Source organism: Salvelinus fontinalis, chromosome 15 (genome assembly GCF_029448725.1).
Source record: "Salvelinus fontinalis isolate EN_2023a chromosome 15, ASM2944872v1, whole genome shotgun sequence".
Lineage (NCBI taxonomy): Eukaryota > Metazoa > Chordata > Actinopteri > Salmoniformes > Salmonidae > Salvelinus > Salvelinus fontinalis.
In genome coordinates this window covers 20,056,786-20,069,264 of record NC_074679.1, presented here as the reverse complement: position 1 = coordinate 20,069,264, position 12,479 = coordinate 20,056,786, and the positions used below count along the sequence as shown (strand labels likewise).

The window sequence follows — 12,479 nt, the reverse complement described above, 5'->3', positions numbered from 1 at the left end:
CTGGCAAGGTGGGCCCACCAACGGCTGGTGCGGATCAGACAGAGACTGGGGCTGGGGGAGCGCTTTGAGATCATCCTGGGAAACCCCAGCCAAACCCTCAGCATAGGACAGAGCTTCACTGAGCGCATCAAGGTAAGGTTAAACAACAGGAGAACTGAAGGCCAGCATTCCGGAGTCGCCTCTTCACTGTTGACGTTGAGACTGGTGTTTTTCAGGTATTATTTAAAGAAGCTGCCAGTTGAGGACTTGTGAGGCGTCTGTTTCTCAAACTAGACACTCTAATGTACTTGTCCTCTTGCTCAGTTGTGCACCGGGGCCTCCCACTCCTCTTTCTATTCTGGTTAGAGCCAGTCTGCGCTGTTCTGCGAAGGGAGTAGTACACAGCGTTGTACGAGATGTTTCGTTTCTTGGCAATTTCTCGCATGGAATAGCCTCCATTTCTCAGAACAAGAATAGACTGATGAGTTTCAGAAGAAAGTTATTTGTTTCTGGCCATTTTGAGCCTGTAATCGAAACCCACAAATGTTGATGCTCCAGATACTCAACTAGTCTAAGGAAGGCCAGTTTTATTGCTTATTTAATCAGAACAACAGTTTTCAGCTGTGCTAACATAATTGCAAAAGGGTTTTCTAATGATCAATTAGCATTTTAAAATGATAAACTTGGATTAGCTAACACAACGTGCCATTGGAACACAGGAGTGATGGTTGCTGATAATGGGCCTCTGTACGCCTATGTAGATATTCCACAGAAAATCAGCCGTTTCCAGCTACAATAGTCATTTACAACATTAACAATGTCACTGTATTTCTGAACAATTTGATGTTATTTTAATGGCCAAAAAATTTGCTTTTCTTTCAAAAGCAAGAACATTTCTAAGTGACCCCAAACTTTTGAATGGTAGTGTGTGTTTAAAGCGTCTCAGAGTAGGAGTGCTGATTTCGGATAAGTTTTGCCTTTTAGATCACATGAACAGGGGTAAGGTTCTAGCTTAGGGTTGTTACCCCACATGACAGTTAGCTGCAGTAGGTTCCTTAGTGGACAGCATTGTAAAAGAATCTCAAAGTAGGGCAGGCGACATATACTGTAACCTTATCCGATCTATTACTGTCCTAGTACATGGTAAATGCCTGTGTGTGTGTGTGTGTGTGTGTGTGTGTGTGTGTGTGTGTGTGTGTGTGTGTGTGTGTGTGTGTGTGTGTGTGTGTGTGTGTGTGTGTGTGTGTGTGTGTGTGTGTGTGTGTGTGTGTGTGTGTGTGTGTGTGTGTGTGTCCAGACATGGCTGAAGATCCAGGAGACAGACTGGGTTCCTCGTACCTACCTGGAGCTAGAGGCCCTGCCCTGCATCCTCATCCTCTCTGGGGCAGACCCCCTGGGAGAGTCCCTACCCAGGTACACACGCACGCACGCAAGCATACACATTCGCACACATTGGACTGGTTGATTGATGTATTTTCTCTCTCCTCCGACCAGATCACTGAAGTACTGTGATCTGCGTGTGATAAGCTCCTCCTACCTGCAGCGCACGGCATTGGAGCAGGAGCTAGGATTGGCGGCCTACCTGGTGAGGGTGGAGTCCCAGGGGTCACAATCCCACGGCCACGCCCCCGGCCTGGGCAGTGACCTATCAGAGAGCGACTCAGACAAACTCAACAGCACCGACAACGAGGAGGAGGGGGGAGAGAACAGTGAGAGATGTTCAGTTAAATGAAATACAACTAAATTCTAGCAATTAAATGAGACAATATCAGGTGTTTCTAACACTTAACAACACATTTGACTGTTTATATATCAACAGTATAACTCACCTGTGTTCTTCTCTATATAAACAGTATAACTCACCTGTGTTCTTCTCTATATCAACAGTATAACTCACCTCTTTGTTCTTCTCTATATCAACAGTATAACTCACCTCTTTGTTCTTCTCTATATCAACAGTATAACTCACCTCTTTGTTCTTCTCTATATCAACAGTATAACTCACCTGTGTTCTTCTCTATATCAACAGTATAACTCACCTCTTTGTTCTTCTCTATATCAACAGTATAACTCACCTGTGTTCTTCTCTATATCAACAGAATAACTCACCTCTTTGTTCTTCTCTATATCAACAGTATAACTCACCTCTTTGTTCTTCTCTATATCAACAGTATAACTCACCTGTGTTCTTCTCTATATCAACAGTATAACTCACCTCTTTGTTCTTCTCTATATCAACAGTATAACTCACCTCTTTGTTCTTCTCTATATCAACAGTATAACTCACCTCTTTGTTCTTCTCTATATCAACAGTATAACTCACCTCTTTGTTCTTCTCTATATCAACAGTATAACTCACCTCTTTGTTCTTCTCTATATCAACAGTATAACTCACCTCTTTGTTCTTCTCTATATCAACAGTATAACACCTGTGTTCTTCTCTATATCAACAGTATAACTCACCTCTTTGTTCTTCTCTATATCAACAGTATAACTCACCTGTGTTCTTCTCTATATCAACAGTATAACTCACCTGTGTTCTTCTCTATATCAACAGTATAACTCACCTCTTTGTTCTTCTCTAACCCTCTTCCTCTTCTCTTCCTTCTAGCTCTGAAATCTGACCTCCCTGGCCTTGGTCACACCGCTCCCTCTGTCCCTCACCCTCCCTCAGTTCTCCAGCCCCCCCGAACCTTCCCCGACAGCATTGCTGCGGACCCCCTCCATCCCCACACCACCCCCCCAGCCCCTCACCGCCCCCCTAACACCCAGCGTCGGCCCTCCAAGTCCACTTCCTTGGATTCCTCCTCTCTCCTTCAGGGCTGCTCCTGGGCACGAGGGGTGAGCCGCCCCCCTTCCCTGCTGCTGCCCCGGGGACTCTATGACATCATCAAGGCATGCGACGGGAGCGGGCTGCCTCGCTGCACCTCCTTCTTACCACACCGGTCTGTGACCTGGGCCAGCTCCTTCAGGTAGGAAAAGTCACACACACACACACACACACACACACACAGTTGAGTAAGATGATGCTGTATATCAATGTTTCTAATGAAGCTTTCCCTTCCCCTGTGTCAGACCTCTGCTAAGTAAGATGATGACGTGTACAGAACAGTCTCTGTATTACCGCCAGTGGACCATCCCACGGCCTCACCACATGGACAGCAGCAACCGCCCTGCAAAGGGGCGCACAGACAACTTCCATCCCCGCAGACTGCTGCTCAGTGGACCACCACAGGTATACACAGACATACACACATGCAGACTACTGCTCAGTGGACCCCCACAGGTATACACAGACATACACACATGCAGACTGCTGCTCAGTGGACCCCCACAGGTATACACAGACATACACACATGCAGACTGCTGCTCAGTGGAAACACACACACATACACATACATACATAGCCTTACACACACACACCAAAACAAACACACACCATACTGACTCCTGTAAACTGTTCAGGTGGGGAAGACAGGGGCGTACCTCCAGTTTTTGGGCATCCTGTCTCGTATGCTGATCAGACTGATGGAGGTGGACATCTATGATGAGGAAGATATCAACTTCAGTGAGTTACCATGACAACACTCCCATAACCACTGTGGCTGTGGGTCTCTGAATTGTGTTTTACACCTCTGTGATATTGTATATTAGAGCAGTGAAGGGTGCAGAGTCTTAAACGTCCTGTGGCTCATTGTGAGCACCTTCCATTCAACTGAATGTGATGACAGATAGATACATCATCTGGGCCGTGCTGACACTTCAAAACTATCATAGCCAACGGTCCAAGATCCGAGAAAACAGCTGTGCAAATGTGGACTCTGATAACCCTACATAAGGTTGTTTTAAGGCGCTATTAGCTGTTATGAATGTGTTATGAATATATACGTATCTGTGTTGTATAGGTGGTCAGCTGGAGCGTGTCCAGTACCGGCCAACCTGTGCCTCCTGGCCAGTCACAGACACACTGAGGGGCATGCCGTTTGACTACACCGTCCACCACCCCAAATATGAAGACATCAGCACTGTTTACTGCCCTGACTACTACCCCAACACTGATGGTTGGACATTGAGCGGGACGTCTCTCTAGGACCATAACATTATCATAGGCAGTCTTACTAGATCATTGTGTTGGACCTCCTGGTCTCTTGTTCTACTATTGTAGAAAAAACGAACTAGATAACCAATGATTGGCTAAACTCTGTAGCTGTGTACAGTATGTGGTTCTGGTTCTCAGATGCTCTATGGTTATTTCATGGTTGTTGACTGGTGTTCTCCTGGTCGACTAACGCCCAGCCCCTGCTCTCCTCCCAGGAATCCCCAGACGTCAGGAGGACGTGTATCTGCGGAGGCGTACGGCCAGAATCAAACTGTCTAAATACGCAGCCTACAACACCTACCACCACTGTGAACAGTGTCACCAGTACATGGCTTTCAACCCCGGATACCAGGTGAGCAGAGAACACACACACACACACAGTCTCAAACACACACACACACAGTCTCAAACACACACACGGTCACAAACACACACATGGTCTCAAACACACACACACACACACACACAGTCTCAAACACACACACACAGTCTCAAACACACACACGGTCACAAACACACACATGGTCTCAAACACACACACACACACACAGTCTCAAACACACACACACAGTCTCAAACACACACACGGTCACAAACACACACATGGTCTCAAACACACACACACACTGTTAATTATCAGCTGTACTAATCAGTGCTTAGTTGGTCTTTAATATGTTGTTATGTTGTATCTGTCTGGGACATGATCATGTATTCTATATCTGTAGATACATGATCAGGTATTCTATATCTGTAGATACATGATCATGTATTATAAATATATTATTATTTATAAATATAAACATACAGTGCTTTCCAAAGTATTCAAACCCCTTGACTTTTTCCACATTTTGTCAATTGATTTAAAAAAAAATCAAATATTTCCACATTTCAACAGAATTGATGCAATCTACAAGCAATACCCCATAATGACAAGGCAAAAACAGGTGTAGATATTTTTGCAAATGTATTACAATTTAAAAACAAACATACCTTATTTACATAAGAATTCAGACCCTTTGCTATAAGACTCTAAATTGAGCTCAGGTGCATCCTGTTTCCATTGATCATCCTTGAGATGTTTCTGTTTTTAATTTTTTACACATTTGCAAAATGTCTAAACCTCTTTTTGCCTTGTCATTATGGGGTGTTGTATGTAGATTGATGAGGGGAAAACAACATGTCTAAACCTGTTTTTGCCTTGTCATTATGGGGTGTTGTGTGTAGATTTATGAGGAAAAAATCAATTTTAGAATAAGGCTGTAATGTAAGAAAATGTGGGAAAAGCCAATACATTCTGAATAGATTCTGAATGCATTGTAGATGTGTAGATGTATATCTATTCTATATATTATATATGTGTAGATGTATGATAATGTATTCTATATGTGCATACAGTTGAAGTTGGAGGTTTACATACACTTAGGTTGGAGTCATTCAAACTCGTTTTTCAACCACTCCACACATTTCTTGTTAACAAACTATAGTTTTGGCAAGTTGATTAGGACATCTACTTTGTGCATGACACAAGTAATTTTTCCAACAATTGTTTATAGACATATTATTTGATGTATAATTCACTGTATCACAATTCCAGTGGGTCAGAAGTTTACATACACTAAGTTGACTGTGCCTTAAATGATGATAGGCTATCAAAAGCTTCTAAAGCCATGACATCATTTTCTGGAATTTTCCATGCTGTTTTGAGTCAATTGGAGGTGTACCTGGGGATGTATTTCAAGGCCTACCTTCAAAGAAATCAGCCAAGAATTTGTAGACCTCCACAAGTCTTGTTCATCCTTGGGAGCAATTTCCAAATGCCTGAAGGTACCACATTCATCTGTACAAACAATAGTACGCAAGTATAAACACCATGGGACCACGCAGCCGTCATACCGCTCAGGAAGGAGACGCGTTCTGTCTCCTAGAGATGAACGTACTTTGGTGCGAAAAGTGCAAATCAATCCCAGAACAACAGCAAAGCACCTTGTGAAGATGCTGGAGGAAACAGGTACAAAAGTATCTATATCCACAGTAAAACAAGTCCTATATCGACATAACCTGAAAGGCCGCTCAGCAAGGAAGAAGCCACTGCTCAAAAACCACCATAAAAAAAGTCAGACTACAGTTTGCAACTGCACGTGGGGACAAAGATCGTACTTTTTGGAGAAATGTCCTCTGGTCTGATGAAACAGCTTGGTCGCAAATGTGTCTTCCAAATGGACAATGACCCAAAACATACCTCCAAAGTTGTGGAAGAATGGCTTGAGGACAACAAAGTCCAGGTAACGCCCTGACCTCAATCCCATAGAAAATTTGTGGGCAGAACTGAAAAAGCGTGTGCAAGCAAGGAGGCCTACAAACCTGACTCAGTTACACCAGCTCTGTCAGGGGGAATGGGCCAAAATTCACCCAACTTATTGTGGGAAACATTTGACCCAAATTAAACAATTTAAAGGCAATGCTACCAAATACTATTTGAGTGTATGTAAACTTCTGACCCACTGGGAATGTGATGAAATAAATAAAATCTGAAATAAATAATTCTCTCTACTATTATTCTGACATTTCACATTCTTAAAATAAAGTGGTGAGCCTAACTGACCTAAGACATGGAATTTTTACTAGGATTAAATGTCAGGAATTGTCACAGTGGCGTGTATAAGTGGCAGGGAAGTCAGGCGCAGGAGAGTCAAATAGAGTGTAGAATGGAGTTTTTTAATTATAGTCCCAGTAATCTGCTCCATAACACTCATAGGAAACATAAAACAAATATGGGTACGATGACCCGTCGCACACCTATACACATAAACACAACACTTGACAAAGAACAATCTCTGACAACGACATGAGGGGAAACAGAGGGTTAAATACACAATAGGTAATGGATGGGATTGAAAACAGGTGTGTGGAAAGACAAGACAAAACCAATGGAAAATTAAAAATGGATCGATGATGGCTAGAAGACCGGTGACGTCGACCGCCGAACACCGCCCGAACAAGGAGAGGCAACGACTTCGGCAGAAGTCGTGACAGGAATTGTGAAAAACTGAGTTTAAATGTATTTGGCTAAGGTGTATGTAAACTTCCGACTTCAACTGTATGTATGATAATGTATTCTATATCTGTATTTTATATGTGTAGATGTAGGAAATCTGTATTATATATGTTTATTCTATATGTGTAGATGTATGATAGCTTATTCTATATGTGTGGATGTATCATAATATATTATATATGTGTAGATGTATAATAATGTATTCTATATGTGTAGATGTATAATAATGTATTCTATATGTGTATTCTATATGTGTAGATGTATGATAATGTATTCTATATGTGTATTCTATATGTGTAGATGTATGATAATGTATTCTATATGTGTAGATGTATGATAATGTATTCTATATGTGTACATGTACAATCATGAATTTATATGTGTAGATGTATGATCATGTATGCTACATGTGTAGATGTAAGGTAATATATTCTCTATGTGTAGATGTATAATAATGTATTCTATATGTGTAAGGACAGACGCTTGGAGAAGAGAAGCAAGTACAGGGAGTGAACATTTAATTAAGAAACGTATGTATAATAATGTATTATATATGTGTAGATGTATAATAATGTATTCTATATGTCTAGATGTATAATAATGTATTATATATGTGTAGATGCATAATAATGTATTATATATGTGTAGATGCATAATAATGTATTCTATGTGTGTAGATGTATAATAATGTATTCTATATGTCTAGATGTATAATAATGTATTCTATATGTCTAAATATATGATAATGTATTTTATTTGTGTAGATGTATGATAATGTATTCTATATGTGTATATGTATAATAATGTATTCTATATGTGTAGATCCATAATAATGTATTCTATATGTCTAAATATATGATCATGTATTTTATTTGTGTAGATGTATGATAATGTATTCTATATGTGTAAATGTACAATCATGAATTTATATGTGTAGATGCATGATCATGTATTCTATATGTGTATATGTATGATAATGTGTTATATATGTTTATTCTACATGTGTAGATGTATAATGATGTTTTATTTGTGTAGATGTATGATAATGTATGTTCTTTGTGTATTGTATATGTGTAGATGTATGATAATGTATTTTCTTTGTGTATTGTATATGTGTAGATGTATGATAATGTATTCTATTTGTGTATTGTATATGTGTAGATGTATGATAATGTATTCTATTTGTGTATTGTATATGTGTAGATGTATGAGTCGACCCTGCATGCCTTCACCTTCTCCCACCTTCTGCTGGGGGAGGAGATCCAGCTCTACTTCATCATCCCCAAGTCTAAACAACACCACTTCAGCTTCAGCCAACCAGGAGGCCAACTAGAGAGCATGAGACTGCCCCTCGCCTCCGATTGGGTAATCTAACTAAGCCCCTTACCCTTAATACTAACCATAATACCCATTCTCTACCCTTCTTCCTGAGGTGTGCACTCATTCACTCCCCTTTATGGATGTGAAATAAATGGATTGGTTTAAGAAATAGGGTGCTAACTCATTACAGCAATCCAGTGCCTTTAAATCTGCTAGGGGGATTGAGCAGGTACACATGTCAAGGGGAAGAGTAGAGAATCGAACCATAGCAGTACACTACTAACCCCTTCCTCAAACCCACAATCAGTGAAGTGAGGATGCACTGCATAATCTCACCACCAGGGAGCTCCCAAGAGCCTATTTTTCCTCTCCTACTCTTTATTAATTTCTTTATTTCTTTCTTTCTTTCCTATAATACTTCCACATCTGAAACCTCCACTAACATATACAGTCAACATAATACATAGTATAGAAACCCTGAGAAGATCAAATCTTTGCGGAACCCACTTAAACGTGTATATGTTTCTCGTTTCCCTATCAGAACCCAGACTGTATCAAGAGTCCCATCTTCACCCCAACAACAGGTCGTCATGAGCATGGCCTGTTCAACCTGTACCACGCCATGGATGGGGCGGCCCACCTCCACATCCTGGTCATCAAGGAGTATGAGATGGCTGTCTATAAGAAGTACTGGCCCAACCACATTATGCTGGTGCTGCCCACCATCTTCAATGGAGCCGGGCTCGGTACGCTATAACCACCTCCAGCTCCACTCTCTTTCTCAATAACTCACTCATTCTCTCACTCTCACTCCCTCTCCCTTCATCTATCTCTCACCCTCTCCCCCCACACAAACAAACAAACTAACATACATTATGAGATACAGAGACAATGTCTCCCTCTCTGACCCCTGTCCCCTCCCCCAGGTGCGGCCCACTTCCTGATCAAGGAGCTGTCCTATAACAACCTGGAGCTGGAACGCAGCCGCAGGGTGGAGGGAGGAGGGCCGCCAGTCGACGTCTGGCCCTTCATCATCCTCTCTGACGACTCCTGCGTCATGTGGAACGCTGTGGAACTGGACTCACACAGGTATACAGTCACACTCACACACACACAAACACACACGACAAGGAATGATTCTCAGCTACACACACAACAACACAATTCGTTGTTGTCCTTGCTAAGCTCTGTAATCCTCTCTTTCTTTCTTCCAGTACCTCAGGCCCTGTAGAGAGGAGTGTGTCTCTGAAGCAGCTGCTGCAGCACATGGAGGCGTGTCCTGACCTCACACAGTTTGGCCTCTGTGGGATCAGGAAGTGGAGCAGTCACTCCCCAGGTCAGGGTCAGGGGTCAGGGGGAGGAGCTTGTCACAGAGAGCCTTTCTCCAGAGGACACCTCCACGACTTCCTGCTTCTAAACGTGGACCTGACCCAGGGCATCCAGTTCAACCAGAACAGGTGGGACAGTAGAATAGAATTGAATAATATGCTAGAATAGTCCTGTACAACCAGTCATTTCACCAAGTCATTTGTTTTGGAAGAAGAGTGTGGTGGCAGGTTGACATGGTTTCTATGTGAACCATCCCTCACTCTTTCTCTCTGCCTCTTCTCTTTCCCTTCGCTCTTCTTCTCCCTCTCTCCTCTCTTCCTCTCTTCCCCCTCTCCTCCTCTTCCTCCTCAGGTTTACGTGTGATGATGTGGACTTCACCCTGCGAGTCCACAGTGCTGGTCTGCTCATCTGTCGTTTCAACAACTTCAGTGTAATGAGGAAACAGATCTCTATTGGAGGATACCACACCTTCATCATCAAGAACAAGGTACAGTCTTACACACACCCACACACAACCACACACACACACACACACACCCACACACACACAACACACACACACACACACACACACACACACACACACACACACACACACACACACACACACACACACACACACACACACACATACACACACAACATCTTCTTCAAATCAAATGTGGTGTTCCGCAGGGATCGATTCATATCCCTCTGTAATGTGATGTCTCAGTTGTAATGTTGTTGTAACGTTCATGCTAGGACCATTGTAATTTTGATATAATGTGTGGTTTCAGGTGACTGACGTCCCCACCTCGGTCCAGCCGTCTCAGTATATCTGTGCCCCGGACAGCAAGCATCCGTTCCTGGCCACGCCTGCACAGCTACTGCTGGAGAAATACCTGCAACACTCTAGCCTGTTCCCCCTTAGCACATGCAACTACACACACCCCATACTGTCTGTAGACTGCTACCTTAACCTGGGGCCGGAGGTACACACACACACACACACACACACACACACACACACACACACACACAAATACATATGTGATTGTTTTGATGTCAGATCAGTCATTGGGGCATCTCTCTTTCCCTCCATTTCTCTTTCCTCCCCTCTATCCTTTCCTCCCCCCCCCCCCCCCCCCCCCCCACTCTCTCTCTCTCTCCAGGTGACGGTGTGTTTTGTGAGTTCCAAACCTCGCTCCATCAACATCTGTACTACAGGGCTGCTGTTCAGCGGCCTGCTGCTCTGCTTCTGGGATTCCTTCGTCACGCCAGGATTCCTAAAGAACTTTCACTTCCTCAAAGGTAAACGTACACAGACCCATGCAGGCAGACTACACACAGAGAAGTCATCACTTCTTCAACGGTATTCTCTGTTCCCTCCTACAGGGGCGGTTCTGTGTGTGATATGTGCTGACCGTAGCTCTCTGAGACAGACAGTGGTGAGGCTGGAGCTCGAGGACGAGTGGAGGTTCCGGCTGAGTGACGAGTTCCAGACAGCCAACGCTAAAGAGGACCGGCCCCTCTTCTTCCTCACAGGGAAACATATATGAACCCCCCTACTCATAAACCCATGAATCTCAACCCGTACCCCTCATCTTGAACCCTGCTGTAGGTTCAAAACAGAAAGCCAAAAACTGTCTGTACTCTTCTGGTGGATCAAGCCAATAACCCATGCAGAGAGTAGCTGCTAGTGAATATAGCTATGAGTCTGCGACTGGTATGGCTCTGTTTACTGTAGCATTGCTGTGGTATTTACTACAATACTACAATACTCCAATCAGCCCTCCACCTCTCTGTTGGGATTTGTTACACGTCATCATTCCACAGTGCATGCCACCATTCTTATTGTCGTTAATGAGGTATCGTTTTTTTTAAGATATTTTTTTGTGATATACAATGATTAAATATTTTGCATATATTTTGACAGTTTTGTGTCATGTAAAAAGTACTTATCTATGTAAAAGAAGATGTTCTCTGTAGTGATTTCACACCAGTGTTCTTTAAGAGGTGTTACGTGAGGACTCTTATGTGTATGTGGCTCTCATTTCTGACGCTCCGTGTTTGTGGTCTCTTGATTATCAATATGTTGAGAAACTTGAATTGATGTTGTCATGTTCTATAGACACAATGGCCTGTGTACTGTATGTTTTACAATGTATAAATGTACATATTCTGAAAACAGTCTCGATCTATTTTACAGTATCTGCTGTTGGTTATGTTGTACATCCGTCCAGGTTGGTGCTCTTCTGAATTATGTTTTTTACCATCAGGTCTTAGAGAGCCACTCGGAGTGCAGGCTTTCATTCCAGCCCAGCACTAACACACCTGTTTCAAATAATCAACTAAATACAGGCTGTATTCTGGACCAGGAATAGTTGATGCAGAGCTGGAACAAAAGCCTATGCACCCATTTTCTGTCCAGGTGCTGGAGTCATAAAACCCTGCTATTAACATTGACTCACTGCACTTCACACATCTCTCACTGCAACTCTCGTTTCCCACCACTAGGGGGTGGTGTCTCCCTCTTTATTCCCCCCTTCGTATTCTTTTTGCGACACATAGGAGACTCGACACTATCTGTGGCCAGCAGAGGGCAGCACACACTAGACATTTAAACTGACAGTCAATGGAAGCTATTGCCACTGGGCTCAAGTTGAGGACAGATGAGAACAATAAATCAAGTCCAATTGAAATGTGCCTTACTGACA

The 12,479-nt window shown here is 42.8% G+C and overlaps 1 protein-coding gene across 4 annotated transcripts in view; it reads left to right on the top strand.

The window, feature by feature from the left end:
- Positions 1 to 11,940, top strand: part of LOC129811517 (protein GREB1-like) — a 90,825-nt gene extending 78,885 nt beyond the window's left edge. For 3 of the 4 annotated variants that reach the window (XM_055862891.1, XM_055862889.1, XM_055862888.1), the window contains 15 exons: positions 1 to 132; positions 1,277 to 1,392; positions 1,474 to 1,688; positions 2,591 to 2,951; positions 3,055 to 3,214; positions 3,446 to 3,548; positions 3,886 to 4,041; positions 4,295 to 4,431; positions 8,338 to 8,499; positions 8,996 to 9,200; positions 9,381 to 9,543; positions 9,669 to 9,911; positions 10,135 to 10,270; positions 10,560 to 10,754; positions 10,935 to 11,940. The exon at positions 1 to 132 is cut by the window's left edge and continues 223 nt beyond it. In XM_055862891.1, the coding sequence (XP_055718866.1) occupies positions 1 to 132; positions 1,277 to 1,392; positions 1,474 to 1,688; positions 2,591 to 2,951; positions 3,055 to 3,214; positions 3,446 to 3,548; positions 3,886 to 4,041; positions 4,295 to 4,431; positions 8,338 to 8,499; positions 8,996 to 9,200; positions 9,381 to 9,543; positions 9,669 to 9,911; positions 10,135 to 10,270; positions 10,560 to 10,754; positions 10,935 to 11,321 (2,871 nt within the window). In that variant the 3' untranslated portion in view covers positions 11,322 to 11,940. The remainder of the gene's footprint in view (positions 133 to 1,276; positions 1,393 to 1,473; positions 1,689 to 2,590; positions 2,952 to 3,054; positions 3,215 to 3,445; positions 3,549 to 3,885; positions 4,042 to 4,294; positions 4,432 to 8,337; positions 8,500 to 8,995; positions 9,201 to 9,380; positions 9,544 to 9,668; positions 9,912 to 10,134; positions 10,271 to 10,559; positions 10,755 to 10,934) is intronic. The other variant, XM_055862890.1, reaches the window with a different exon arrangement.
- Positions 11,941 to 12,479: the final 539 nt, after the last annotated feature.